This window comes from Capra hircus, chromosome 19 (assembly GCF_001704415.2).
Source record: "Capra hircus breed San Clemente chromosome 19, ASM170441v1, whole genome shotgun sequence".
Taxonomy (NCBI): Eukaryota; Metazoa; Chordata; class Mammalia; order Artiodactyla; family Bovidae; genus Capra; species Capra hircus.
In genome coordinates, this window is record NC_030826.1 from 12,466,580 (window position 1) to 12,492,946 (window position 26,367).

At 52.9% G+C, this 26,367-nt stretch overlaps 2 protein-coding genes and 1 long non-coding RNA gene across 5 annotated transcripts in view; 2 read left to right on the forward strand and 1 right to left on the reverse strand.

Annotated features, from left to right (window-relative positions):
* LOC108638225 lies at positions 4,263 to 10,785 on the forward strand. The gene is made up of 3 exons (XR_001919654.1): positions 4,263 to 4,578; positions 9,163 to 9,389; positions 9,757 to 10,785. It is a non-coding gene; the product is annotated as an uncharacterized LOC108638225 (long non-coding RNA).
* Positions 11,650 to 18,380, forward strand: ZNHIT3 (zinc finger HIT-type containing 3). The gene is made up of 5 exons (XM_005693150.3): positions 11,650 to 11,834; positions 11,927 to 11,958; positions 16,048 to 16,134; positions 17,295 to 17,378; positions 17,881 to 18,380. Exons 1-5 carry the CDS (start codon positions 11,749 to 11,751, stop codon positions 18,060 to 18,062), a joined length of 471 nt encoding a protein of 156 aa, XP_005693207.2. The 5' UTR covers positions 11,650 to 11,748; the 3' UTR covers positions 18,063 to 18,380.
* MYO19 (myosin XIX) overlaps positions 18,255 to 26,367 on the reverse strand; it is a 33,398-nt gene continuing 25,285 nt past the window's right edge. The window contains exons 17-23 of one of the 3 annotated variants that reach the window (XM_018064153.1): positions 25,992 to 26,062; positions 25,032 to 25,135; positions 23,250 to 23,365; positions 23,023 to 23,152; positions 21,709 to 21,794; positions 20,108 to 20,410; positions 18,255 to 19,024 (exon numbers count right to left, since the gene is read on the reverse strand). In XM_018064153.1, coding sequence (XP_017919642.1) covers positions 18,896 to 19,024; positions 20,108 to 20,410; positions 21,709 to 21,794; positions 23,023 to 23,152; positions 23,250 to 23,365; positions 25,032 to 25,135; positions 25,992 to 26,062 — 939 coding nt within the window. In that variant the 3' untranslated portion in view covers positions 18,255 to 18,895. Of the gene's footprint in view, positions 19,025 to 20,107; positions 20,446 to 21,708; positions 21,795 to 23,022; positions 23,153 to 23,249; positions 23,366 to 25,031; positions 25,136 to 25,991; positions 26,063 to 26,367 lie in introns of those variants that run through there. The other 2 variants (XM_018064152.1, XM_018064154.1) reach the window with 2 other exon arrangements.

The following is a 26,367-nucleotide window of genomic DNA, read 5'->3' on the forward strand; positions in this document are numbered from 1 at the left end:
CTGGCAGTTTCCTGGTAGAGGCACATGGAAGGTAAGTTTTTGAGACCTCAACATCTAATGATATTTTCTTTGGTTGATATTTGAATGAGATAATTCCTAAGTTGGAGATAATTTTCCCTCCAGAGTTTGGAGTTTTTTCTCATGTGCTACAACAATTCATAGTCCCTAGTGTCTGATTACTTTTTTTGCAGAAAACTTTAGGACTTCTTTATCTATGTGTTCATGTGTTCAGTGGCTTAGTCTGGTCGACTCTTTTGCGACCCCATGAACTGTAGCCTGCCAGGCTCCTCTGTCCATGAGATTGCCCAGAATACTGGAGTGGGTTGCTGTTTCCTCCTCCAGGGGATCTTCCCCACCTGGACTGAACCCACGTCTCCTGCATTGACAGGTGGATTCTTCACCACTGAGCTGCTGGGGAAGCTGTTGTCAGTGCCGTGCCTCGTGGTATTTTTCATCCATTGTGTGTGATACCGTGTGAGTCCCTTCCACCTGTCAACTCATGTTCTTCCATTATGGGGGTTAAAAAAATAGTCCTACCATTTTCTCCTTCTAGAACTCCTACTAAAATGAAGTTTAATCATCTAAGTTTCTTAGCTGTTTTTAAAAATCTATTCTGTAAATCTCCTTTCTGGGAAATTTTTCTCAACCTTAGTCTCCAATTCTGTTTTGGGGGGGATGAGGGGATACAGAATTGGGGATGGGAGCAGAAGAGGGGATGGCAACCCCCTGGAGATGTGTAAGGGAGTTGTTATTGCCCTGTACACTGCCCAGTTTGATGTTCCCAACCTTCCCCCTGGGTAATTCAGGTAGTGGAATTCTAGGTCACTTGGATGCCTAATCATTCAGTTTGGCAGGATCCTTACTGCACTGGACTTTAGGGAAGTCCCTGCAGTAGCCCCTCAGTTTCCCTCATTCTGCCAGTCCTGCTGGATATATTCACATTCTTCCCCAGGAGCTTGGCATAGCTATGACTCAACTACTGCAGTGAGCAGCTTAGACAGCAGTTCTGACTCACTGCCCGAGGGCCCAGCACATGCAGGGGGTGTCAGAGCTCTCTCCAGGCCCCCTCCCCTCCCCAGGATCTGCCCAGCAGCCCCCTTCCTTCTTGGATGCTGTTCATGTCCTTGCCGTGGCTGTAGGCATGTTCACCCAAGGTCTGGCATGTTGGCCTTCGGGCAACAGGAGCCTTCCCTGTGTCCTCCTGGGACTATGTTGTTGAGAGCCTGAAGTGGTTATTTGTTACCATGGTAACCAGAACTGTTTGGCTTTGATGGAGGGGACCTCCATTAGCATCAGCTCCTTGATGGATGAAGCGGAGATCTGGGGACAGGAAGGAGGGTGTTGCACTAAGCTGAAGAGCAGAAAGTTGGGGAAATTCTCTGGTCGTCCAGGGGTTATTAGAACTTGGCACTTTTACTGCTGTGGCTCCAGGTTCAATCTCTGGTTGGGGAACTAAGATCCCACAAACTGCCCACCACACACACACACACACAAAATTGGACTTTCTCTGGGGTTTTGGTAACTGTACCATGCCTCCTCTGCCCCTGTTTTCTCATCTACCTAATGGGTTAGTAATATCCACTTTGTCTACTTCTTGGGGTCACTGTGATGCCCTGGACAACATTAGTGATTAATTCATTGCCAACAAGCTACCCTTGTGGCACCAGTAGTAAAGAATCCACCTGCCAAAGCATGATAGAGCAGAGACACAGATTCAATCCCTGGGTTGGGAAGATCCCCTGGAGGAGGGCATGGCAACCCACTCCAGTATTCTTGCCTGGAGAATTCCATGACAGAGGAGCCTGGCGGGCTCAGTCCATAGGGTCACAAAGAGTCAGACACAACTGAAGTGACTTAGCACAGCCATGGGGGCTACAGTATGGGGCCCATGTGTTGAGAGGTGGGTTTAGACCATCTCCTTCTGTGGATGGCTGTCCCCTCCTGTCCCACACAACCATTTTCAGGCACTCATCCAGGGTGAATAAAGAGGGGTCAAGCAACTTGATTCACCATGCGGCACAATAGCCAACTTTAAGAATCCTCATTCTGAGACGATTCAACAGTCTTGAGAATGCTGCCTGCCCTTCCTCTTGGTGTGAACTCAGCCCTGCCATTGTGCACTGCCCCTGGGGCTCTTCAAGCCACATCCAGCCAAAATGTACTATATGCCCCAGAGAGCCTTAAACTGGAGTTGCCTGGCAGTTGTGGGCACTGGACATGGGTCCTCAGACGAATCTGAGGAGACCAGAACCTGATATTTACTTCTGCCAAATGAATGCTGGCCACACTCAGCTCCTTTGGAGCATCCTCTCAAAACTCTCTTGTTTAGACTTCTACTTCTTTCTCTGAGCCTGAAAAGAGACTTGGATGATGATTAGGAGGTAGGACTGAGTTCTGGGCTGCTTTGATGACCCTGTGGGGTCACGGGATGAGCCAGAGCATGGTAGGTCCAGTGTGGGCTTGGTCCTAGGCACCAGGGGGCTGCTCCTTCACCAACTGACCAGCCCTCTGTTCTGGACTAATTTCTGCCCTATAGCCAGCTTTTCCATGCTGCCCAGTATCATGGCCATCACAGTTACACTCAAGTGACTAAGCAACTGAGTCATTTACTCCTTGAAGGACAGGATTTGGGACTCCAAGTTGCAGAGCTCTCCACTGGGGACACCTGATTTCGCCTACCTGTCTGGGCATTGGGTTGGGGGGAGGCTGTGAACACCCACAGAAGTCAAGGTCATCTGGAGTGGAAGGAGAGACATCTTTACTGCAGGGAATGGGTATGTCTGTCTCACCCTACCCTGCTCAGGTAGTAGGGCTTGCTGGGTTTGGATGCAAGTGGGAAGAATTGAGTTCCTTCAAAGTGAGTGGACCCTCCTCTGGGCCCAGTCTCCCCATAGAACTCATAGGCCAAGTCTAAAGGGGTCTATGGAGATGCCCATAGTTCTACTGGTTTCAGGATGGAGCACAAAAATTGACTATTGCCCCCTCTGGAGTCGTTTGACGCCCCCACCCCCACCCCAGGCGAACATAGACTCTCCCTGGGCCTTCTCAAGGAACTCGGGCCTCTGACGCAATTCTAGTTTAAACGCGCTAGGCAGACAAGGATCCTTGTGGATTATTAGGCCAGTGTGAACGAGGCCAGAGCCTGCCAGGATGGGAATGGCGGCTGCAGGCAGGACTGCTGTCTGTTCTCGGTCGGCGGGGCCCAGGACGCTTCAGCACCGTGGGCTGGACAGCGCCTTCGGAGCAGTAGGGTGGGGCCCGACGGGAACAAGTGTCATCTCTTAACCAGAACTCACCCAGGGGAAAGGGCTGGGTTTCCGGGCAGGCTCTGAGCCGGGGAAGTGGGCGGGGGGTGGGGGAGTGGGCGGGGCAAGGCATCGTGGCCCTAGTGCAGGCCAGCGATTTGACCAAAGAAGGGAAGGCAAAGAGGCTGACAAACTAAGACTCTGGAAGGGCGAGTGTACTTGGCACAAGAAACCTGAGGAGGCTGGGATCCCCTCTGAGGCTGAGATGAGATGCAGGGTTCCTGTTAAATCATGATTTAAGTCCTGAGCCTGGCCGCTCTAGGCTGATCACAACTCCTCTAAGGGGACTAATTTTTAACCAGTCCATGCCCGAAGGCTCCTGGGACCCAGAGCTTCCGAATGGGCTAGGTCTCCCCAGCTGGGACCCCTCATCCTGGACTATGCACCCTGGGTGTAGAGGTCACAGGGCAGGTCACTGGTTTGCACCCTTCTCCGTCTCCCCACCCTGCCCCCTTCCCCAGGAAAGGCTTCTCTCCATGGCCCCAGTGGCCCCCCTGGGCACGTATATATTCCATAAATATTTGTCGGGAGACCAGCCTCACCGTTCTTTCTTCAGGGAGGATGGCCTGGACTAGAAAACAGAGCCTGGAGCTTTTGTTACCTGACCCAGCCAAACTCTGGACAAGTTCTCAGGGTCCTGGGAGCCTTGCGTTTGTTTTTGGACACTGGTTCTCAGCCATTAGGACACATCCGTCTGATCCCAGTGGCAGGACTTGTTATGCAAGTGACGTGGGCGGGGACAACCGGCTCTGCACACACACCAACACTTACTGCTACTCCTGCCCAGTCCTACCTACTGTACACTGTACAGTCAGGCTACTGGCCCAGAGAGGGGCTGCAAACCATCCCAAGCCACACAGCAAAGCAGGGGAGGGGCAGTGCTGGGTAGGACCTGAAGCATCATGGGAACATCATTCCAACTGTAATAACCTATGGGGAAAAGCCAGGGAACAGCAGCTCGGAACTCAGCCTCCCACTATGTACTCGTGGACCTCAGTGATCACTCCTGCCTTTGTCACGGCCACACGTGCAGCTGTGCTGCACATTCTGGACAAGCTCTCAGGGTCCTAGGAGACTCGTGTTTGTTTTTGGACGCTGTCCTGGGGTTTGCTGTGGCCACGAGGCAGGGGGACGGGTTCTCAGCCCCCAGCTGTTCCTCTGGTCCCCATAAGAGGAGAATGTGACTGAGGGTGGTCGCTTGACAGCTGCCAGGAAAACCAGCACTGTTTGGACCTAATTGGGAAGAAGAAGTGCAGACACCAGCTGTCTCCAGGTATTTGCTGTTGTTTTTATTTGTCTGCATAGGTTCTTTTTTGGGGAGCAGGGGAGCCTTCCCCGATGGCTCATCAGGTAAAGAATTCACCTGCAGTGAATTCTGCAGGAGGCACAGGCGAAGCAGTTTCTGTCCCTGGGAAGATTCCTTGGAGGAGGAAATGACAACCCTCTCCAGTATTCTTGCTTGAAAAATCCCATGGACAGAGGAGCCTGATGGGCTATCGTCCAAGTGGTCACAAGGGTCAGATACTACTGAGCTACTAAGCAAGCAGGGTCTTTTTTTTTTTTTTTTAAATTATTATTTGGTGGCAATAGGTCTTCTTGCTGTGCGCTGGCTTTCTCTGGTTGCTATGCAGTCTTTCATTGCAGTGATTTGTTTTATTGCAGAGCAGGGGCTTCAGCAGTTGCAGCTAGCAGTCTACTAGAGACACTTAGAACCCGGGGCTGGCTCACAGGAGAGCCAACCTGTTTTGTGGACTAGTAGCCAATTTGGGGGCTTCCCTGGTAGTTCAGCTGGTAAAGAATCCACCTGCAATTTGGGAGACCTGGGTTCAGTTCTTGGGTTGGGAAGATCCTCTGGTGGAGGGCATGGCAACTCACTCCAGTATTCTTGGCTGGAGAATCCCATGGACAGAGGAGCCTGGAGGGCAACAGTCCATGGGGTCTCAAAGAATCAGACACAACTGAGTGACTAAGCATAACACAGCCAATTTTTATGGCCTCAAGACAAAGAAAATCCCTGCTGGAAGAGTGGCATTAGGTGAGTGGTTAGGATGCTACAGGGTGAGTACTAGGGTGGGTATTTTACCTAGTATGGGATCAGGGGACTGGCCTGTTTGGATCAGGAGGCTCATGGCAACAGTTGCTATGGGGCTTGGTCAGTTCCAGAGATTTTCGCCCCGTGATCTTGGTACAGGGCTCCACATCGCTGACCTTGGTAATTAGGGCTGCACAAGGGACTCTAGCCTCTTGCTCTTGGGATGGCCTCTAGGTTCCAAGGGTGTCAAGCTGAAACCTCTCTTCCAGAACATTCTCTAACTAGAACAGCAGCCAAACTCATGCAGATAAAACAGCTGCTGCCCCAGGGTGCTGTGACACCAGTGTCTAAGTGGGTGATGTCAGAGTCACCAGGAATGCAGAGAGGCGTGAGGACAGTCGCGGGCTCAGGTGTGGCTCGTGCAGGGCATGGGGTCTGGGGCGGAGGGAAGCGTGCGGCTGTGGCTCCGCGTGGTGCTGCTTTGATGCCTGCTGGAGCTGTGAGAGGTTACAGACAAACTCAACTGGGGGCTTGAAACTAAAGAGACACCAAGAAGAAACAGGAAAGAGAAAGACAGAGGTAAGGAGAGACAGAGACGGAAAGAAGGAATTTCAAAAGGCACAGGTAAATTGGGCTCCCTGTCTCTTCCCAGTTCCCTGAGTGAGTGTCCTGAACGGAGCCTGAGAGGGAAGTGGGGCTACTGGGCCCCCAGTTCTAGCTCCTCCTGCTTGTTAGAAAGTGTAAGGAGTTCTCCAAGCTATGGATTGTGCTGCCTTTAGGATGTAATCTTTATGAAGGAGTCCAACATATCCAGACTTCTACAGTGAGGCTGGCTGCTCACTGCACTTGAAGTCAGCCAGCCCATGTTCGTTTTCCACAGGCTGTTTGGAAGAAGGCTCGATTTCTCCTGAGAGCCACACCATTCTCCTTATCACATGGTTGCTTGGCTACACTGTTAGTGTTCTCCTTTTTTGCAAAATGCATAGGCTGAGAATCTTAAGTTCTGCTCTTTTTCGCTTAGCAATTCCACCTATAAATCATTTCTCTCTTCTTGCATATTACTGAATGCAGTCAGGAGGAGCCAAGCCATACCTTCAATGCTTTTATTAGAAATCTCCTAGCTAAACATCCAGCGGCATCACTTGCAAGATCCACCTTCCACAGAACTCGGGAACAGGAACACAGTTCAGCCAAGTTCTTTGCCAGTTTTTACTAAGGATTAACTTTCCTCCAATTTCCAATGTTGTTTATTTCCTCCAGAGACCTCATCAGGATGGCCTTTACAACCCACATTTCTACCAATATTCAATTCACCATCACTTAGCTGTTCTCTAAGAATTCTGATATAAAGAACTGATTCATTGGGAAAGACCTTGATGTTGGGAAAGATTGAAGGTATGAAGGGAAAAGGATGACTGACGATGAGATGGTTGGATGGCATCACCGGTTCAAGCAAACTCCAGGACATAGTGAAGGACAGGGAAGCCTGGCATGCTGCAGTCCATGGGGTTGCAAGGAATCAGACATGACTGAGCAACTGAACAACAGCAAGAAGATTAAGGCTTTCTCTACAGCTCTCCTCTTCCTCTGAGGCCACACTCAAATTGCCTTTGAAGGTCCCTTCATGGCAGTGTAGGCTTTTTAGAGGCTGCATCTCAAAACTCTTCTGGCCTCTACCATTACCAGGTCCCAAAGCTGTTTTCACATTTTTAGGCTTATTACAGGAGCACCCTACTTCCTGGTACTGATTTCTGTCTTAAACCATTTGGGCTGCTATAATAAAAATACTGTTAAATGGGTGGCTTGAACAGGAAACATCTAGGAAAATATTTATTTGTGTTGGCTCTTAGTTGCAGCATGCAGGTATGTGGCACGTGGGGTTTTTCATCACTGTGCTCGGGCTCTTCCTTGTAGTGCTGGCTCAGTGGGCTTAGTTCTCTGATCTGGCAATTAACTCACCCACCAAGGGAGTCCCATCAGCCTTTTGTTCTCACAGTTCTGGGGGCTGGGAAGTCCAACATTAAGGTGTCACCAAATGTGGTGCCTGCTTCACAGACTGTTATTCGTGAAAGGAGGGCATGAGAACCCTCTGGGGTGTCACATATAAGGGTACTAACACCATTCATGAGTGTTCCATTCTCATGACCTTATCACCTACCAAAGGCCCCACCCACTTCTTAATATTATCATATTGAGGGCTGGGATTTCAGCATATGAATTTTGAGGGGGTGCAAATGTCCAATTCATAGGAGCCTCCTTGCCAACACTCGGTATTGCCAATCCTTGTAATTTTACTTACTCTGGTACGTTTATGGAATTATATTGTGATTTTAATTTGCATCTGATATCATTTTCCTATTGCCTGAATAACTTACCTGTGGAGGTCTGCTGATGAAAGAGTCTCAAGGCTTTAATTTTTATTTGATTCCTTTGATCTCTGTTCTAGGGAATGTATGGTGAGAGATGTATGTATGTTGACTTGCAAGTGGGAGAAGGTGTGAGAAAATGATAGTGTGGGGTTTGACCTTTACGGTCTGTGCTCTTCTATCAGTTCTGCTGAGATAATGCAATTACTCTTTCTCTCTTAAAAAATTTTTTTTAAAAACTATATTTTTGACTGTGTTGGGTCTTAGTCGCATAACACAGGCTCTTTGGTGGCAGCACACAGATTCTCTAGTTGCAGCGCAGCAGCTTAATTGATTCATAGCACGTGGGATCTTAGTTCCCTGACCAGGAATCGAAAGCCGCGTCCCCTGCATTGCAAGGCAGATTGTTGACAACTGGCTCAGCAGGGAAGCCCCTATATCTTCTGTTGTTTGGAAGTTCTCCTTGGAGTCTAACAGAAGGTCAGACTGTCACTGTCTCGAGTTGGGGAATCAATGCCATTGCAAGATAAAATAACATGCAGAGAGTTGAAATCAGGTAACTTGGAAACCACTCCACCAGAATCTCAGGCTGTCTTTATTTGATTCATACCAACAACCTCACCCCCTTTAACTTCTGAAGCACGCTCTCAGATACTAGAGAGTAAGTGGAAGGGAGGAGATGAAACCAGGAAGTATAGGTTCCTAAACACACCACTGTGGACACTTGGTGCAACCAAGAGGGTGGAGGGTTAGAGGTATTAGGACTGTAGAAAGAAGCTGAGATTGAGCACAGTGCCACAGGGAGCCCAGCTTTATCAACCTCTGGCCTCGGATACGGGCATCATGCAGCCTATATGCCCACCCCATCATGGCATCAGGAAAGACACAGGGCACTGGGTGCGCCCTAGTTAGCAACCTGAAAGCTCCAGAAGTACTATTAAGCTTTCATCAAGCTAATATGCGGTGGCCGGATCTCTGCTCCAGGGGTTGCCAAGAGGCGCGGGCCGGGGAACAACCCCGGGAACTCTCGCTGGACAGCCAGGCGCATTTGGAGCTCTCGGCTGGCCTGGTGTGTGGGCCTTGCTTTCATGGAAGAGTCACTGCTGCCCATCCGGTCGTCGGTTTCAACTCCTCACTCTTGACTCTCTTTCTTGTGCAGGCCAAGCCTGGGTTTGCTTTTCCCTGCGTGGTCCATCTTGCCTCCCAAGCAAGGTGCAAAGTCGGGTGCGAGAGGCGCTGCAGACCTGCTCAGGCGCCAGCCTCGCCAGGACTAATCTCGATCTGGGGCGCCCTCTGGCGGTGCTAGGTGCTGGACCTGGGCCTCCACGTTGAAGACAACGTCTCCAGTCTTCGGCGTCGGCGCCGGGCTGGGCCTGCCTAGAATGTGCTGGACAGCGCCTGCCAGGCAGCGGGGCTCTGGAAACCATTCCGCTATGATTCTTACCTCTCCTCTCTCCAGGTTCTGCTCTGCGCCTCAAGCTGACGCTGAGAAGACGCGAGGCAGCCTCAGCTGCTAGGAGGGCGTGATGGGGGACCATAGAGAGCCAGGGCAAATCAGCGTGGACATCTGGTTGTTGGGCCCAGCGTCATTCCTGTCTTTCTGCTCTGAACTAGCCATTGCCCAGAGGAGCTGTACCAGGCTTCTGTCGCTGCTTCTTGGTTTTCCCCAACCTCCCCGCCGTCACAGTTAAGCCACCTCCTTTCCAGGATATTGGAGCGGGAGGGGTCGGTTCATGGAAGATGGGGGTCACCCAGAGTAGAAGAGGTATTTCTACTGTATGGAATGTGCATGAGAGGAATTCCAGGAAGTTTTTTTTTTTTTTTTGCTGGAGTCACCATCTCTGAACCTGAAGGTAGGGGAGTCAGCATGGTATGGATGTGGATGGGGTCAGGTTGAGCCCCTGAAAATTGTGGAAACTCGGCATGGCCTCAGCCTCCACACAACTCACAGGAGAAGTCTGGGTGGGCAATAGTGATGTCCTTAGTGGGGGAATTAGTACTGATGCCAGAGAACATGGGATTCAAATCACTGACCTCTGTTCTTCCCTGTTAGGTGCGGACTTTCTGGGACACTTCCGATTCAAACCAGCAGTGGTCACAACTGTTGAGAGATGCAAGGGATGCTTCAGAGTATTGGATCAGTGGGAAAACATTGGATTTTGGTGTGAGTTCTGTTAGGAGGCTGGAGGCAGGGGCAGCTGCATGCTGGGGCAGGTAGGCAACCAGAGGGGCAGTGCCACTTCAGCACTGAGGACTGGACAGCACCCTCAACAGCCTGGCAAAGCCAAAGGAGTGCCGGCTAGTCACTCCAGCCCAACCCCAGCCCACTGAGGCTGGCAGTGGAACCCTTTTAGAGGGGCCTGAGCTCCAAGACCTCAGCCTCCAGGAACTTGGAGCCTGGAACCTTGGCTTATGGGGTTGGGACCAGAGCTCCAAAAGAATTATAGACTCTAGATATCACATAAACAACCCTTTGTAGCACTGCAGATCACAAATCTTTTTACAGTCACCCCTCTGCCTTGCAATAGCTCAGGAAAGTCGGAACATCTACTCTAACAGACGAGGGAGCTCAGATAGGGTAGCCAGTCTCTCCAAGTCACACAGCCAGCAAGGGGTCTGAGCTAAGACTTGAAGGGCTGCTTGGGAATGTAGCAGATTCATCCCTACAGACTATGACAGTGGAGCGGGGCCCTTGTAGTAAGGAGATCCTGAGGGCTGATGGATCAACGCAAAGGGGTTAGGGTTAGGATTAGGGGGTGAGGGTGACTTATGACCCCAAGACAGCACCGCACATGTGGAGTGGGAAGCCTGGTAAAGCTGGACAGTGCTTGGAAGAGGAGCAGGGCTCCCAATAAAATATGACTTTGTCTATTCCTAAAGCCCAAGGTGGCATTCAAGCCCTTTTCTGGACCAGGATCTCCACCTTTGGGCCAGAGGTCACTCATCTGTTCCCTGGCCAATCAGTTCCACCCAGGGATTCTCCCTCCTGCCTTCACTCTAAGCCTTAAGCTACCAGAGACAGTGGCTGCTAATCCCTGGGTGTTCCCAGCCCAGCGTCTGGGAAGCACTGGGCCCACAGTTAGAGCTCAATAAACATTTGTCACTGGCCAAGGCTTGTCTTCCTTTCCTGTGAGAAAAATGGCTGGGAAGAGCACCTGTGTGTCACGTGGTCTAGCTGAGTCTGGTTTGGCCAGTGTGTGGACTTCTCATTTGCTGTGCTTAGTCGCTCAGTCATGCCTGACTTTTTGCCATGCCATGGACTGTGGCCCGCCAGGCTCCTCTGTCCATGGGGATTCTCCAGGCCAGAATACTGGGGTGGGTACCCTTTCCCTTCTTCAGGGGATCTTCCCAACCCAGGGATGGAACCCAGGTCTCCCACATTGCGGGCGGATTCTTTTGCAGCTGAGCCACCAGGGAAGCCCAAATGAGATGTGTGGGGAGAACCCAATACCCATGCAATACTGAGAAAGTCCAAGGCAGAAGATAAGGGCATTTAGCCCCACCTATTCTCTTTAGGCATATGCAGCGCAACAGAGCCGGAGAGTGACAATGAGTTGCTGAAAGTCACATAGCCGCGTAGGGACAGGCACAGGGCTATATAACAAGTTCTTCCACGACGTGACCTAATCAGGGAGTGAAAGTCGCTCAAGTTGTGTCCGACTCTGCGATCCCATGGACTATATACAGTCCGTGAAATTCTCCAGGCCAGAATACTGGAGTGGGTAGCCGTTCCCTTCTCCAGGGGATCGTCCCAACCCAGGGATCGAACCCAGGTCTCCCTCATTGCGGGCGGATTGTTTACCAACTGAGCCTCAAGCCTAATCAGGGACTACCCCTGACAATGGGCTCTGGATGAGTATCGAGTGCATCGACTTTCTACTTCTCAGGCCTGGAACGATGAGTGGGATCAATCGATTGCTTTTGACGACCAGTAAGTGCTGCGCGCTGATTGGTCCTGGATGAGGAAACGGAAGAAAGGGCGTGCACGTGGGGCTCCGCGGCCCGGGGCTGGCACGCAGACTGGGGGCGCGTCCCGGGAGAGACCATGGCGTCGCTCAGCTGCGGTACCGCCGTCTGCGTTGTCTGTTTGGAGAAACCCAAATACCGCTGCCCCGCCTGCCGCGTGCCCTAGTGAGTGCCGGGGGTCGCGGGGAAGGGGGCGGGCGGCGGGAAGCTCCGCGCCTCCCTCGGGACTGACGCAGCCTGTGGCCTTGTTTTTGCAGCTGCTCCTTGCCCTGCTTCCGGAAGCACAAAGGTAAGGCCCCCTTCTTCGTGGACCGCAGCAATGCCGCTGCGGTCTCGGGAACGTGAATCCCGGGGCCCGGCTATCAGCCTATCAGCCTTGCAACGCCCGACCCTGGGGACCGCCTCCCACCCACCGTGGGCAGACGGATACCTCTTCCTGCGAATGCGCCTCCACTTTACGGACAATAAAAAACCTTTCCTCTGCTCCACTTTCCTTTCTGCGTGCCATCTTTTTTTTTTAAACAGTCTTTGGTTTTTGCCCCAGAAGCCTCTCCTAGCTGTGCCTTCCTCTTAGTTTTCAGCTCCGCGTTCTTTGGCAGAAGCTGCTCGTTAACGACGTTTTCTTTAAGTGATGTCTTCATAGAAACGGGGAGGTAACACCAGTTTACTCTAAGGAGCAGCGTCCCTGGCTCTCACTGTTACCAAGTCTGCATTTTATGTCTTTTTCTATCGGCGCCTCTTCTCGGTCTTCAGGGACCCTTTCCCACGCCCTCTTTCTCTCAGTGACTTTTCTGCTAAGAGTTCCTCACTGGTGGTTTGCCTGTAGTTTTATCCCTTCCAGTCTCTGATTTTACAGCTGTTGGTTTCGCGCACCACCGTCCCCGCTCCAGCTTTTTAAAAAATCCTAATGTCTTTGGAGCACTTTGAAAAAAAAACACCTTTCGGCTCAAGATAGGAACGAAGTAGAACTGCTTTGCTGGAATAGTTTGGGAGCTGTGTCTGGAATGCTTCTGTCTGGTCCTGCAGCCCTGTGAGGCCCCTGCCAAGACCCCCTAGCGCAATCTGGGTAATTTTTCTGATATACAGATTTGCGCAGTTCACTCCTGTGTTGAGAGTCTTCCTTGGTGGCTCAGGTGGTAAAGCGTCTGCCTGCAATGCGGGAGACCCGGGTTCGATCCCTGGGCTGGGAAGATCTCCTGGAGAAGGAAACGGCAACCCACTCCAGTACTCTTGCCTGGAGAATCCCACGGGCAGAGAAGCCTGGTAGGCTACAGTTCATGGGGTTGCAAAGAGTCGGACACAACTGAGTGACTTCACTTTCACTTTCTCCTGTGTTGAAAACTCCAGCCTCTCGGTTAGTGTGTTTTTTTGAGGGGCGAGGGGAACGCTGCGTTGGTTCTTGTTTGCTGCTAAGGGACTTTGTCTAGTTGCGGTGCGGGGGGAGGGGGGCAGCGTTGCGGGGGTTGGGGGGGTCCTTCACTTTAGTTACAGTGCTTGGGCTTATCATGCAGTGGCTTCTCTTGTTGCGGAGCACTGGCTCTAGGGTACATGGGCTCAGTAATTGTGGCCCACAGGCTATGGCACGTGGCATCTTCTCAGACCAGGGATTGAACTGGTATCGAAGCACTGGACCACAGGGAAACTCTGCTTGCTTTGTTCTTATTAAAAAAAATTTTTTTTAAATTGAAGTATAGTTGATTTACAGTGTTTCAGGTATACAGCAAAGTGATTCAGTGATCTGTATCCTTTTTTGGTTCTTTTTCATTATAAGTTATTACAAGGTAATGAATATAGTTCCCTATGATATACTTTCCTTGGTGGTTCAGTGGTAAAGAATCTGCCTGCCAATGCAGGAGACACGGGTTAATTCCTTGAGCTGGGAAGATCTGCTGGAGAAGGACATGGCAACCCACTCCAGTATTCTTGCCTGGGACATCCCATGGACAGAGAAGCCTGGAGGGCTACAATCCATGGGGTCACAAGAGTCAGCTACCACTTAGCAACTAAATGAAACAATAATATATTTTAGGCCCATGTTGTTTATCTGTTTTGTACATGGTAGTGTGTTTCTGTTAATCCCATATTCCTAATTTATCCTTCTTCATCCCTTCTCCTTTGGACCCATAAATTTTTTTAGAGAATCTTCGTACCGTTTTCCATAGTGGCTATACCAATTTACATTCCTACCAACCGCGTAGGAGGGTTTCCTTTTTTTTTTGAAGGAGTTCCTTTTTTCCACACACTCTGCAGCATTTATTATTTGTAGATTCTTTTTTTTTTTTTTTTGCTTACTGAATTATTATAAGGTGAACACCACCCATGTCAGGAAAATAGAACTTGGACTTCCTGGTGGTTCAGTGGATAAGAACCTGCCTGTGAATGCAGGGGACACAGGTTCTACCCCTCGGAGCTTCTAAGCCCATGCACCACAACTACTGAGCCCACATTCTAGAACCTCTGCTCTGCAACAAGAGAAACCACTGCAGTGAGAAGCCCGTGCATTGAAAGAGCAGCCCCTGTCTGTTGCAACTGGAGAAAGTCTGTGTGTAGCAATAAAGACCCGGTGCAACCAAAATAAAATAAAAATAAATTATATATTTTTAAAAATATTAAAAAAACTGCCTGCCTGTCAGTGCAGGGCCAGTGTGTTCCATCCCTGGTCTCTGAAGTTTCCATATGCCTCGGGGCAGCTAAGCCCGCATGCCACAGCTGCTGAAGCCTGTGCCCCTAGAACCTGTGCTTTGCAGCAGGAGAGTAGCCCCCACTTGGTGCAAGGAGAGAGAAGCCCTTGGAGCAAGAAAGACCCAGCACATCCAAAAATAAAAAAAAAATTTTAAAAGAAAATAGAACTTTGCCATCCACTCCAGAAACCCCTCCACATGCCCTGTCCTGACCCACTGTTCTCACTTCCTGTAAATGACCACTCTGTTGAACTTTATAGCAATCACGTCTTTGCTTTTTCAGTTTTATTATGCAAGTATGTATCCTGAAAGAGTATTGTTTCATCTTGTTCTCAGTTCCCTGACCAGGGATTGAACCTAACCTAACCAAGTCCCAACCACTGGACTGCCAGGGAATTACCCCCAAGTGTGATATTTCTTCTAAGTCTCTCTCAATTTGTAAATTGCTCCTCCATCTTCTGTTATTACCTTTTTTAAAAAACAATTTCTCTGTGGAAGAATTCAAGCCATTTGACTTGCAGAGTTCCCCACAGTCTGGGTTTTGCGGACTGCAAACTCATGCTGCGGTTAGGCATACTCCTCAGTCCTCTATTTCTTACAAATTGACAGATTAGAGACTGGATCAGAGCTCAGGGTCAGTCTCTGGCAAAACTACAGGTGGTCTTAGGCACAGCTATAGATGGTGCATAGTGTCTGGTGATCTTTTTTTTTTAATTGAAGTATAGGTGATTTACAGTGTTACTAGTCTCTGTACAGCAGTGACTCAGTTATGTACATACATAGCATTCTTCTTTCTTTATATTCTTTTCTATTGTGGTTTATCATAGGATACTGACTGTAGTTGCCTGTGCTATATAGTAGGACCTTCTTGTTCATCCATTCTCCTAGTATTTTGCATCTGCTAACCCAAACCTCCTGCTTCATCCCTCCCCCAGTCCCCTCCCCCTTGGCAGCTACCAGTCTGTTCTCTGTCCAGGAGTGTGCTGCTGTTTCATAGGCTCATCTGTGTCATTTTAGATTCCACATTAAGGTGGTGTGGGATGAGACAGACTGGCGTCTTGCAGGCGGCTTCCTCCTCTTGTGCCCCATCCTCCTGCCAGGCCTGCTTTGCCTATCCGCTGCCAGTTGCTTGTCACCATGTCCTTGCACCTGGCTCGACTTGTTCAAGGGTCCGCTCCAGCCATGGGCCTTTCCTGCTGCCCAGAATGCGCTGGCAGCACCTCCCCCTCGTCTCCCCACCCTCTTGGGTGACTCGGATCCGACTCGCCTTACCTCGTCCATCTCTGTCCTCTGTGAGGCGGAACCCCTCCCAGGTGGGCCCGGTGAGTTTCATGTGTGGACTCCCGGTGGCGCGTGGAACCTGCACATTCGGTGTCTGAAACCGCTGAGAACACAGTTTGCGGCTAATTAAAGTCAATGTGTTACTGCATTGTGGTGAAGTCTCTGGGATCAGGCAGGACAGGGAGGATGGAGACGGGCCCTAGGGGAGTGTGAGGCGGGCTTCCTCAGCCCTTCTGCCGGGCCCAGGTTTCTCCTGCTCCTTGACGGGATCTCTCACTTCCACTCCTTCATCCCCCACCCAGTCCCTTGCCCCCTACATAGGCTTCCCCCTAGATGCTGGATGCTGGCTTGGGGGAGTGCTGCAGCCTTGTCACTCAAACGGAGGTGACGTACACCTGAGATTTGTGTCTTTTCAGAGCAGTGCAAGCCTGCAACTGGTCCTGTCGAGAAAAAAATAAGATCAGCTCTTACTGCAGTAACTCAGAAGCCTGTGGAAAACGAAGGTGGGTTGGTTGACTGCAAACACACAAACCGAGAAAAGGCTTTCAAATAGAATATGTGGAAAGAGAAGAGACTCATGGACTGGGGCCAGGAGGCAGGCTCACCAGGGAGCAGCAGCTTCCTCAGCCCTGTGCACTGGGGGGCACACGTCGTCACGGGTGGCGAGGTGGGGCCGCCTGAAGATGCAGGAGAAGGACGGGGGCGCGGGGGGGAAAGGCCGCAGCCGTGGTTTGGGGTGAGCGGTGGACCCTGCTGGCAGGAGCCGCCTCTAGTCACGGCTTCGGGTCTCCCTCCCTGGGCCTGGCGGGGGTTCACCTGACCTGGACCCGTGTGGCGCGCGGCCTTTGGCCTTGCTGCTCCTGGCGGCCCTCAGAGCCTGCAGCGCGAGCGTCCTCCCCATCCATCTAGCCTTTTTTTAAAACAAAAATATATATTTTTTCTGTGTGCCGTGTGCTGGCTTTCTCCAGCTGCAGAGAGCAGCCCAGGCTCTAGGGTGAGCGGGCTGCAGTGGGACGGCGCTCGGGTTCCAGAGCGCAGGCTCCATAGTTGTGGCGCAGCATACAGGATCTTCCGGGCCCAGGGATTGAACCCGTGTTCCTTGCATTGCACGGCAGATTCTTAACCCCTGGGCCACCAGGCAAGCCCCATGTACGCTTTCTTTAACGCCTCCTGCGCCCCGTGCATTATGCTGGGCTCTGAAGACGGCCCCTCCCGGTGCCACTGAAAAGGTATTGAGCAGTCAGAGCCAGGGGATGGCCCGCTTCTGCCCTTTGAGAAACCTCCTTGTTGCGTTCAGAAGTCTCCACCCATGCCGAAAACACAGGGAAGTCCTGTCCGCGGGTTTTTACAGACAGGGCTGGAGCCATAGTGAGCAGAGGTAGGCTGGGAAGAATTGGAAAATAAGGCCCTAAGCCCAAACATAGTTCAAGTGTGTGAACACTAGGAGGCATTTGTTAGTCACCAGCTCTTCACTTTCCTAAAATAAAGCGTGTTAGTGTAGCCACAGATTCCTCAGAAGTGGTGGTTTTGTCTCTACCCACTTGCTTTCTCTCTATTCTTGTCGTGTGTGTGCACACACATTTTTTATTTACTGGAGTTGTTAAAGTCTGGCAGCTAGGTTTCCTTTGTGGTCACTTAAACAGGTGACTGTTATGTTCCTTAGACGATGATGACGACTCTGTGGCTGATTTTCTCAATAGTGATGAGGAAGAGGACCGAGTGTCTTTGCAGACTTTAAAGAATTTAGGTAAGTCTGCAGGTAAGACAGCTTTTAAGCTAAGTCTGTGCAGGTAAAATAACTTTTTCTTAGGTGAATGGCATTAAGATATTTACAGAGGTCTAATAAAAAGATTCGGACAGCATTTAACTTGGAAGCCACCTGATGTGCTGACCTCACCTTACGTGAGCATGCGTGCTCAGTCATACCCGACTCTCTGCAACCCCCTGAACTGTAGCCCACCAGGCTCCTCTGTCCATGGACTTTTCCAGGCCAGAATACTGGAGTGGGTCGCCATTCCCTTCTCCAGGGGATCTTCCTGACCCAGGGATCAAACCCACACCTCGTGTGTCTTCTGCGTTGGCAGGTGGATTCTCTACCACTATCGCCACCTGGGAAGCCCTACCAGTGAAATGCTGGGTCGGGGGTGCAGCGTGCTTGGTGTTTATTACGTTTGGAACATCTGGCTTTCAGCCGTCTCTGCCTGCACCCACTTGAGCTCAGCTTGGCTCTCCTCGCTGTTCATTTTAAGGGGAGTCTGCAGCACTGAGGAGCTTACTGCTCAACCCGCACCTCAGACGGCTGATGGTCGACCTCGATCAGGCGGGCGACAAGGCTGAGCTCATGCGAGCCTGCATGCGGGAGCCCTTGTTTGTGGAGTTTGCTGACTGCTGCCTGCGCATCGTGGAGCCGCCTCAGCGCGAGGGTCCTTAGGGTGGATTGCTGGTGCCTGCTCCTGCTGGGAGGCCGCCACGTGGGGGCCCTGCCCAGGGGTGGCGCTGCCAGGACTCAGCGGCTGACGTCAGGTGGGCCCCCAGACCCCTTCAAGCACTGCAGGCCGGGGCGCAGGCAGGCGGAGGTACTTACGGTGGCAGACCCATATGGAGAGAGAGCTCGATGTTCAAATGGTGGTTTTTAAGTGTTTTATTTTTGGTACAATTAAGACATAAATATTTACTGAGTTTCCACACCCATTTGAGTAAAAACTTGCTCAGTGTTTCTAAATAAAATTTCGGTGTGGTGTTTCTTTGGTATATTGCATTGATCATTCTTGATTTACAATCTAGTTGCTTGACATTAAATTAATCACATATTTAAATAGTAAGGTTTTGTTCCTTTTAAAGGAACTCAAGGCAAAGTTTCCCCCAGCCACAATTCTAGAGCTGATTTCAAGCTGACTTTGCCTGTGGGGTTGGAAGAGTGGGGTGCCCGCTGCAGTGACGGCCAGCACCGCTGAGTTGGATCCGTGAAGGTAGTGAAGGTCCTGATGTTTCCTAATCCTGGTTTAGTCACTGCCAACCCTGACACCCATCAGGGTGTGGAGGCAGGGGGTGCGTAGCCTGCCGCCCCAGGCCACTGGTGCAGCCGCTGGCCCGCCTGCCTGCGGAGCCACGGCTCCCTGCGTGCGCTCAGAGTTGCTGTGGGAGTCGTCTGGCAGCCGGGTGTTGATTACATGTCTCTGGCGAGGCCGCTGGCAGGAAAAGGCCTTGTGGAAACAAAGGCACAGGGGATGGCCCAGCTGGGTGAGGCTGGGAGGGGAGAAGAGGTCACACGTGGCCCGGCCTGTGTCTTTCCAGCAGGATCTGATTAAGGCCAGTAACACTGTCAGGCGAGGGTCCAGGGCAGGTGTCAGCGTAGCGCAGTGGAGACTTTCTGCAGTGGAACCTGATTGAGCCCTGGGGAGAGAGACGCAGCTCAGCGCCAGCTCCCGGGAGGTCGAAGGGACCTCTTGGAGCGAAGGCTAGGAGTGCAGGGAGGTAGGGACACCCAAGGACCTGCTGGAGTCACAGCAGTGGCAGACTGACTGACTGTGGTTTTCCTCCTTACTCTAAAATGGTAGCAAAGTCCAAAACGGTATTAAAGACAAACTGTCACATCCACCTAGCGTGAGATAGATGAGGAAATGCTAGGAGGGAGCGCTCTCCTGCCAAGAATATCATCTGTCCCAGTCTTAGGACTGCTTAAAGCTGGAAGGTCAAAGAGCTGCACTTGTGTTTACGCTCTGGCGGGCCTGAGTGTTGTCATGGCGATTTTATCCAGATTATGTCCTATAGGAATTCCTCCGGTAGGAAATGCAGTGTTTCCTTCCTTCTGCCTTGTGTCACTTGATCCTTGTAAAAGGCGGGTATTAGCCCTTGTCTGTGCTCGCTGCCTCTTTCCCTGGCGGCTGCCCACAATATAAAACCCTGAACCACCGACTCGTGCTTCTCAGGAATAAGATAAACCAAGGGATACAAGTGAGGGGAATGTGTGTTTTAGTCTCGCTAGGTCGTGTCCGACTGTTGGCCACCCCATGGCTCCTCTGTCCCTGGGAGTTTCTAGGCGAGAATAGTGGCGTGGGGCGCCAGTTCCTCCTCCAGGGGATCCCAACCCAGGGAACGAGCCCGGGTCTCCTGTATTGCAGGCGGATTCTTTACGGTCAGAGCCGCCAGGGAAGCCCAAGTAGGGGGAAGCGTGGTGCTAAATCCAGCGCCATTGGAGGGAAAAGCTGCTGTTACCACGACCCATTTTTCTGGAAGTAGGACTAATTTAAAGATGACTCAGAAGAGATGCTGCAACACTTGGAGGCAGCTTTTCAACAGTGGAAGGGCTTTGGGAAACCCTAACTGTAATGATGGGAACGACGCAACTGCTGCCAGCTGGGGTGCACGGGGTTCGGAGGCCTTCGTCTCAGCCTCAGTCCTGCTCCTGCTGCGACCCCTGGCTCTGCCCCCCACCCCGCACCCCAGTCAGAATGCCAGCCCCATTGCATGGCCCACCTGAGGCAGCGCTCGGATGGACAGGACTCCAGCTTGTTCTTGGGCCGTCTGGATGGTGCAGCTCCTGGGGCTGCCCACAGGGAGCTGGAGGCAGGCGAAGACCACCAGCTTCCTCTGAAAGCCGTGAACACCCACCGCTGCATTGGCCAGGGCCAGTCCCAGGGGCCAGAGGCGGGTTATTGCGCCCTGGAGCCTGGTCTGAGCCAGGGGCAGTGGGCTGGAGCTCGGGGAGCAGGGAGCTTGAGATGAGTGTTTTTCTTCCACACCATCCAGTTCTTCAGAAGCAAGGAAGGCCATTCTGATCTTAAAAAAGAACACCACATCACAGCTTTCTCTTACTGGAAAACAGAAACCAAAAGGCTCTTTGGTGGTTCACCCTTAACAAGGTGAACTGAAGGGCACCTGGCTGGATGCGGCACAAGCCTGTACCCATGGCGGCTGTGCTGAGGCTTCACAGTCTTTTAAAAAATAACAGCCTTTGGGGTGTGCTCAGAGCAGGGGGCCTGAAGAAATGGCTCATCTGTTTATAACACACCCGACAGGAATCTGGGTTCACTGTGACAAGGGGCATAAAACGTGTGGCCTTCCTATGAACAGAAACCCAACACGTGTGCCCCTGACCTCCACGTGGCTGCTGGGCAGGGCCAGTACTGGAAGGAAAGCCGCAGCACGTAGTGGGGGAACTTGCCACCTGGAGCCTGTCTAGTCCACGCCTGGGTGGGCCAGGAGTGGTCTCATAAAGGGTCTGAACCTCTCATTTCAAGGAGAAAGAAAAAGATTCCACCTGTGTGGGAAAGGCAAAACTGTGGAGACAATAAAAAGATCAGTGGTTGTCAGGAGTTTGCAGAGAGGAATATACAGAGTACAGAAGTTTTCATGAGCAGTGGAAGTACTTGGAGCGACATTATGGATATATGTGGTCATACTTTTGTCCAAACCCACAGAGTATGGAACACTGCTCTGCCCATTGGAGTGAGCCCTAAGGTGACCTGGGGATGTTCTGACTATGTGTCAGCGCAGTCATCCTTGGTCTAAAAAGAAAAAAAGAAGTACCATTCTGTTGATAATGGCTGTTCATGTGAGGGGAGGCCATATGTGGGGAATTTCTGTACATTCCTGTCAAGTTTTATTTTAAACCTAAAACTGCTTTAAAAAAAGAAAAAGATCTCCAAAAAAAATTAACACTCAGGGTAGACACTTTTGGCAAAACTTTTGTTTCACTTTTATGTATGTATACATATTATATATGTGTGTGTGTGTGTTGGATTGTGATATAAAATGTATTTTTTTTTAGATCAAAGAAGCCTTCAGCCCACTGTGGTTAATTATGCTGGCAAATAAAAGCATAAATTAACCTAAAAAAAAAATCCGCCTTATTGAGATCTAATTGATATACTGTAAAATTCATGCTTTTAAAGTGTACGGCTGTGTGAGTTTTAGTGTATTCCCGGAGTGGCTTGTACCCGTCACAGCTGTCCTGCTGCATGGCTGGCGCGGTGCCCACATCACTCGTGAGGCCCTGGGGTCACCTGCCCGCGGGCAGGGCCAGTCCCCAGCCTGGGCCCATCACTGGCCGCCCTGACCTCCAGCTCAGCACTTACCCTCCACTCCCGCCACGCACGCTTGATGACCGTGGCAGCCGCGTGCAGCCGCCGGACGTGCTTCCGAGCCAGCCAGGAACGGACGGCTGAGGGGTTTGTCCGGAAACAGGAAACGAGAGTTAACATGCCGGTTAGAGCTCTTGGTAAACCAGGCTACACCAGCGCCAGAGCTGCCGTAAACGTGGGAATGAACGGCGGCACCCGTGTGAGGTCAGGGACCGAGTCAATGGGATATGGACCTGGCTCTGAACAGTGCTCAGACCTGCAGGCAGATGCCTACAGCCAAGGGGAAGCTGCCACCTCTCACCCTGGGCAGCGCCCAGGGAGCACGAGGGGTCTCAACTGTCTGCACCTTTTAAAACGACCTCTATTTTTGGAAGCCCTCATTTGAATTTGCTCGCTCGCCTTATGAATCCGTGATGGATGCCACCACACACCCACACCTGGTGAAGGTCATAGCTACTGGATGGGAGACTGATCATGGGGCAATTTTAATTTTCTCCTTTTGAAATAACGCATTTTCTGGTTTCTTGGTACAGTCACTCAGAAAAAGGGCTTTTTGGTAAAGACATAGGAAAGTCACTGGTTATCAACCCAGGTAGTTTTGCAGCACCCTTCATATTTTTCAGGCCTACACACACACACCCCTTAGGAAGGTGGCATCATCTTGCTGTGTAAGCGCATCATGCAGGTTTAAGCATCAGATTGGAAGTGGGGTTCCCATGAAACTAAAAATATTCTTGAAGAACACTTCTTAGCTGGATCACAAGGATGGGTCCATAATGTAGCCATGCCTCCACCAGCGTCAGATACTTGGGTTTCTAGTATTTTTGCTTTTCAAAGTGAGGCTGTGTCATGGTTCATACATTGCTTCCCTGTTTCATCAGATCTTACTGGTTTTTACGTTCTTAAGCGCAACAAGCCCAGGAACCCAGGTGATGATGGGAGTTGGCGTCAAGGGGAATAATGCATGACAAACATAGCTAGCTGGGACTGGGGGAGGGGGATTCAAGGCGACTTCTGAGCCTCTGCCACCTATGGAGCACCCTTAGTTGGGGTGGGACGTGGTCTGCACCGAACTGGCGGTGCTCTGGGTGAGCTGGACAGGGAATTGGAGGCCCAGCACACCACAGGGTCATGCAGTTAACATCTAGAGGCTGGGACACAGGCCGCTTTGGTCTGTGGGGACTCTAGGAGCAGCATCTCAAAGGAAATGGGTATCCTGTGGGGTCATATGCAGCTGCAGAGATGGCTGCCCCTGGGCCCACCTGCTGGCCGTGAGTGCAGGCCGTGTGCCCTGGGCCCCCCTCCTACCTGCCTGGATGAGCACAGCTGCCCGCCTCTGCCTGGCCTGCGTGCGGCACCGGTGTCTCCTCCAGCCACGCTGGATGTGGCGGGCACACTGCTCCAGCACCTGGGCACGCGCGCACTCCAGGAGCTCCAGCTGGGGGAAGGGCGTCCGCTGAGGTCCTCAGCCTCCCGCGTTCCCCGTCCTCCACCCAGGCCTGTGGCCGCCAGCTCCTCACCCCAGGCCCGCTTACCGTGGAGTTGGTCATGAACACCTTGGTCCTGCCGCAGTGCAGCGGGGCTGGCAGTGCGTGGAGGATCTCCTGGAGGAGGCCCCGCAGCGTGGCCGGCTCGGTGCACGGAGGGCGCTCTGAGGATGGAGACAGGGCCCGTCAGCGTGTCAACCATCCTCTCAGCGTCCCCCTGACGTACCACAAGCTTCCTTCCCGCTGCACCTGCTTCTCAACATCCCTTCCTTTTGGGGAGGCCAGAAGGGGCCTCTTCGCATTGTCCCCCAGGCTGCCCCGAGGGATCTTGAGGTCCCCCTGGAGGCTGTGCCCTGCACTGGCCGGCAGCCCCCACCCTGGAGGTCCCCTCGGGCAGCGGGCACTTGGTGCCTAGACTCCCACGCTGCTTCGCCAGCCTGTTTCCAAGGCTCCAAACATGCTGAGGGCTGCACGGGGCAGCCCAGCCTCCCCCTCTGCCCCCGAGCCCTCCCGCCTCGGATTGAAAGTGGAGAACAGACCCCCAGACCCCAGCGGAGGCCCTGCCTGCCCCCCACACCTGGCAGGGCAGCTCCTGCAGACGGAGGGTTTACCTGAGGGCTCTGACCACCTTTAGCTGCCCAGGGCCTCTCTGGAGACAGCGGCAGCCAGAGGTGACGCAGCAGATGAGAAACAGCAGCAAAGCCGACCAGGGGCCCGGGGGGCTTTGGGCAAGAGACAGAACAGGAGAGCACACCGCAGGGAGAGCGGGGAGAGGTGGGGAGAAAGGATGAAAGGAGTGGGAAAACTGCCCGAGAGATGGGAGATCCAAAGCAGAACTGTGCCTGCGGGTGCAGGGCCCCGGGGCAAGGCTGGGGGGGGGGTGTGTGCTAGGGGGACTCGCCCTGTCCTTGGCCTTTGCCCAGGTGTGTGTTTGTGTGTACTGGGGGGACTCGCCCCGTCCTTGGCCTTTGCCCAGGTGTGTGTGTCTGTGTGTGAATGTATTGGGAGGACACGGCAGCCTTTGCCCAAGTGTGTGTGTCTGTGTCTGTGTGTGTGTGGGTGTATTGAGGGGACTTGCCCCGTCCTTGACCTTTGCCCAGGGTCTTCACACCTGCTCTCACAGCCTCAGTGACGCCAAGTGCGACAGACAACCCCCTGTAGAGCAGGCCTCTCCTGACATCCCCCTGGCCAGGCCTGGCCCGGCAGCTGCCCCAAAAAGAAAGCCCTTTCCCGACCACTCTTCCCTGCTGGCCGGGCCTGGCTAATCCTCCCTACATCGAATCCAGTGCTACCAAGTCCGACCAATTTTCTTCCCAACATTTCCCAACTGTGCCCACATCTAGAGCCTCTCTCCCCTCTGGCCACTCAGGGCCCCATCCCGCAGTGGCCTCCGGAAAGCCCCAGGCTGGAAGTGCCTCCCATCTATCTGGAGACTGTCCGGCTTCTGGGACTGGGGCCCGCCTGCCCCCAGCCTCGCCTCACTGTCCTCTATCCCCAGGAGCCAGCAAGCTTCAACAGCCTGGAGCTCCTCACACACACGGTGCTGTCTCCTGTCCATGCAGTGCCTTCACCCGGCTAGTCCCACCCCACCTCAGACGCCACCTCCTCCAGGAAGCCTTCCTGGTTCACCACGCACAGCATCCCGTTTCTGTCTCGCCATTTTCCTCACTGCTTAACTGCTTTCTTTTAGTCTCTCCCACTGGACCAAGAGCCATGAGGGCAGGACTGTGTCTTACTCATCTCTGAGGCCCCAGGCCCTCGCCCTGAGATGGTCCAAGTAGGTGCCCAGGGAACTGGGTGAACAGATGACTGGCCAGTGGGTGCCCTCACCTGAGCGCCCTCCATCTGGACACAGGCCATGGCCGCCGAGGGTTGTGGCAGGACGGAGCCTTCTCAGTAGCTTGTACCGCTCCACGAAGCTCCGGTGAGAGACCCTGGAAGCCGAGACAGGTGGAAGGAGAATCAGAGTGACCAGCGGGGAGCCGGCTCACTGTTTACTCTGCTCGACCACCCGTGAGACACTGCCCTGCTGTGCCCACTGCGTGGATGAGGTCACTGGGCTCCCTTGGCGGAAAGCCAGCCTTGGCCTTTGCCAGATGGAGCCTTGCTTTTCTCCGCAAGGCCTTAACAGAGTGCACTCGCTCTCAGCCTCCAGGACACCCGCAGCCCCGCTTCCTCTTTTACCCCCGACTCCCTCCAGGCTGTTGCTGGCTTCTCATCCCTCAGGGAGGGGCCTCACACCTCCCGCCTCACCCTGGGTCTCCTCCTTGCTCATGCTGTTAAAAGTCACCGAGAACAGCCCCTCACGTGCCCCAACATTTCAAACCTGACTCCCCAGCCCTGGGCGTCCCCCCAGGTCATCCTGTGGCAGCAACTGTCCCGATTCACCCATGTGCCTCAGATGGAAGCTGGCAGTTGCTTCTGTGGCCTGGAAGTCGGCGGCTTCCCTCCCCAGTGACCCACCGTCCATCAGCCCAGGCCCCACTCCCACAGCCACGCCACAGTCCACTTCCACCCCTTTTCTTTCACCAGGCCAGCCTTGCGCCTGGAGGACTGGTAACCATCTCCCACTCACGTCCTCCCTTCTCTCCTGACTGTAGGGCAGACCTGGTGCCTCCACAAACCAGGGCACAGCAAGTGAGCACAGCCCCTGAGCTCCAGGCCGACTTCTGCAGGCCTGCCTCTCACTCCATCTCCGCGTCTGCTGGGCGTGGCCCCGTGGCCCGTGGCCTGAGCGCCACCCTGGCTCCGCCCCGCCCCAATGCCGGACCGACAGACCGACCCACTCACCGGATGGGGAAGCCGGCGGCACTGATGTGGATGGTCTCCACGAGGCCACAGGCCTCTAGCTGGCTCAGGACCTGCGGGGAGGGGAGATGGCGTGGGCAGCAGGGGCCAGAGGCCCCAGACGCCACGCCATCAGTGGCCCCGCTGGCAGGGAGCTGCGGGCTCCCGTGAGGGTGGACACCCTTTGGGGCAGCGAGCAATCAAGGGACCTGGAGAGACTCTCCCTGCTAGAAGGGGTCCCGGTGGCTCCAGATCCCTTTATGTGAAGCCTGGCTTCTGGTACAGTGGAGGCCGGTGCTGGCCATCTTACTGCTTCCAACTCTGCTTCACAATGTAGCCCGATCCAGTTCCTAGTTTTTATTTATTTTATATTCTGCAG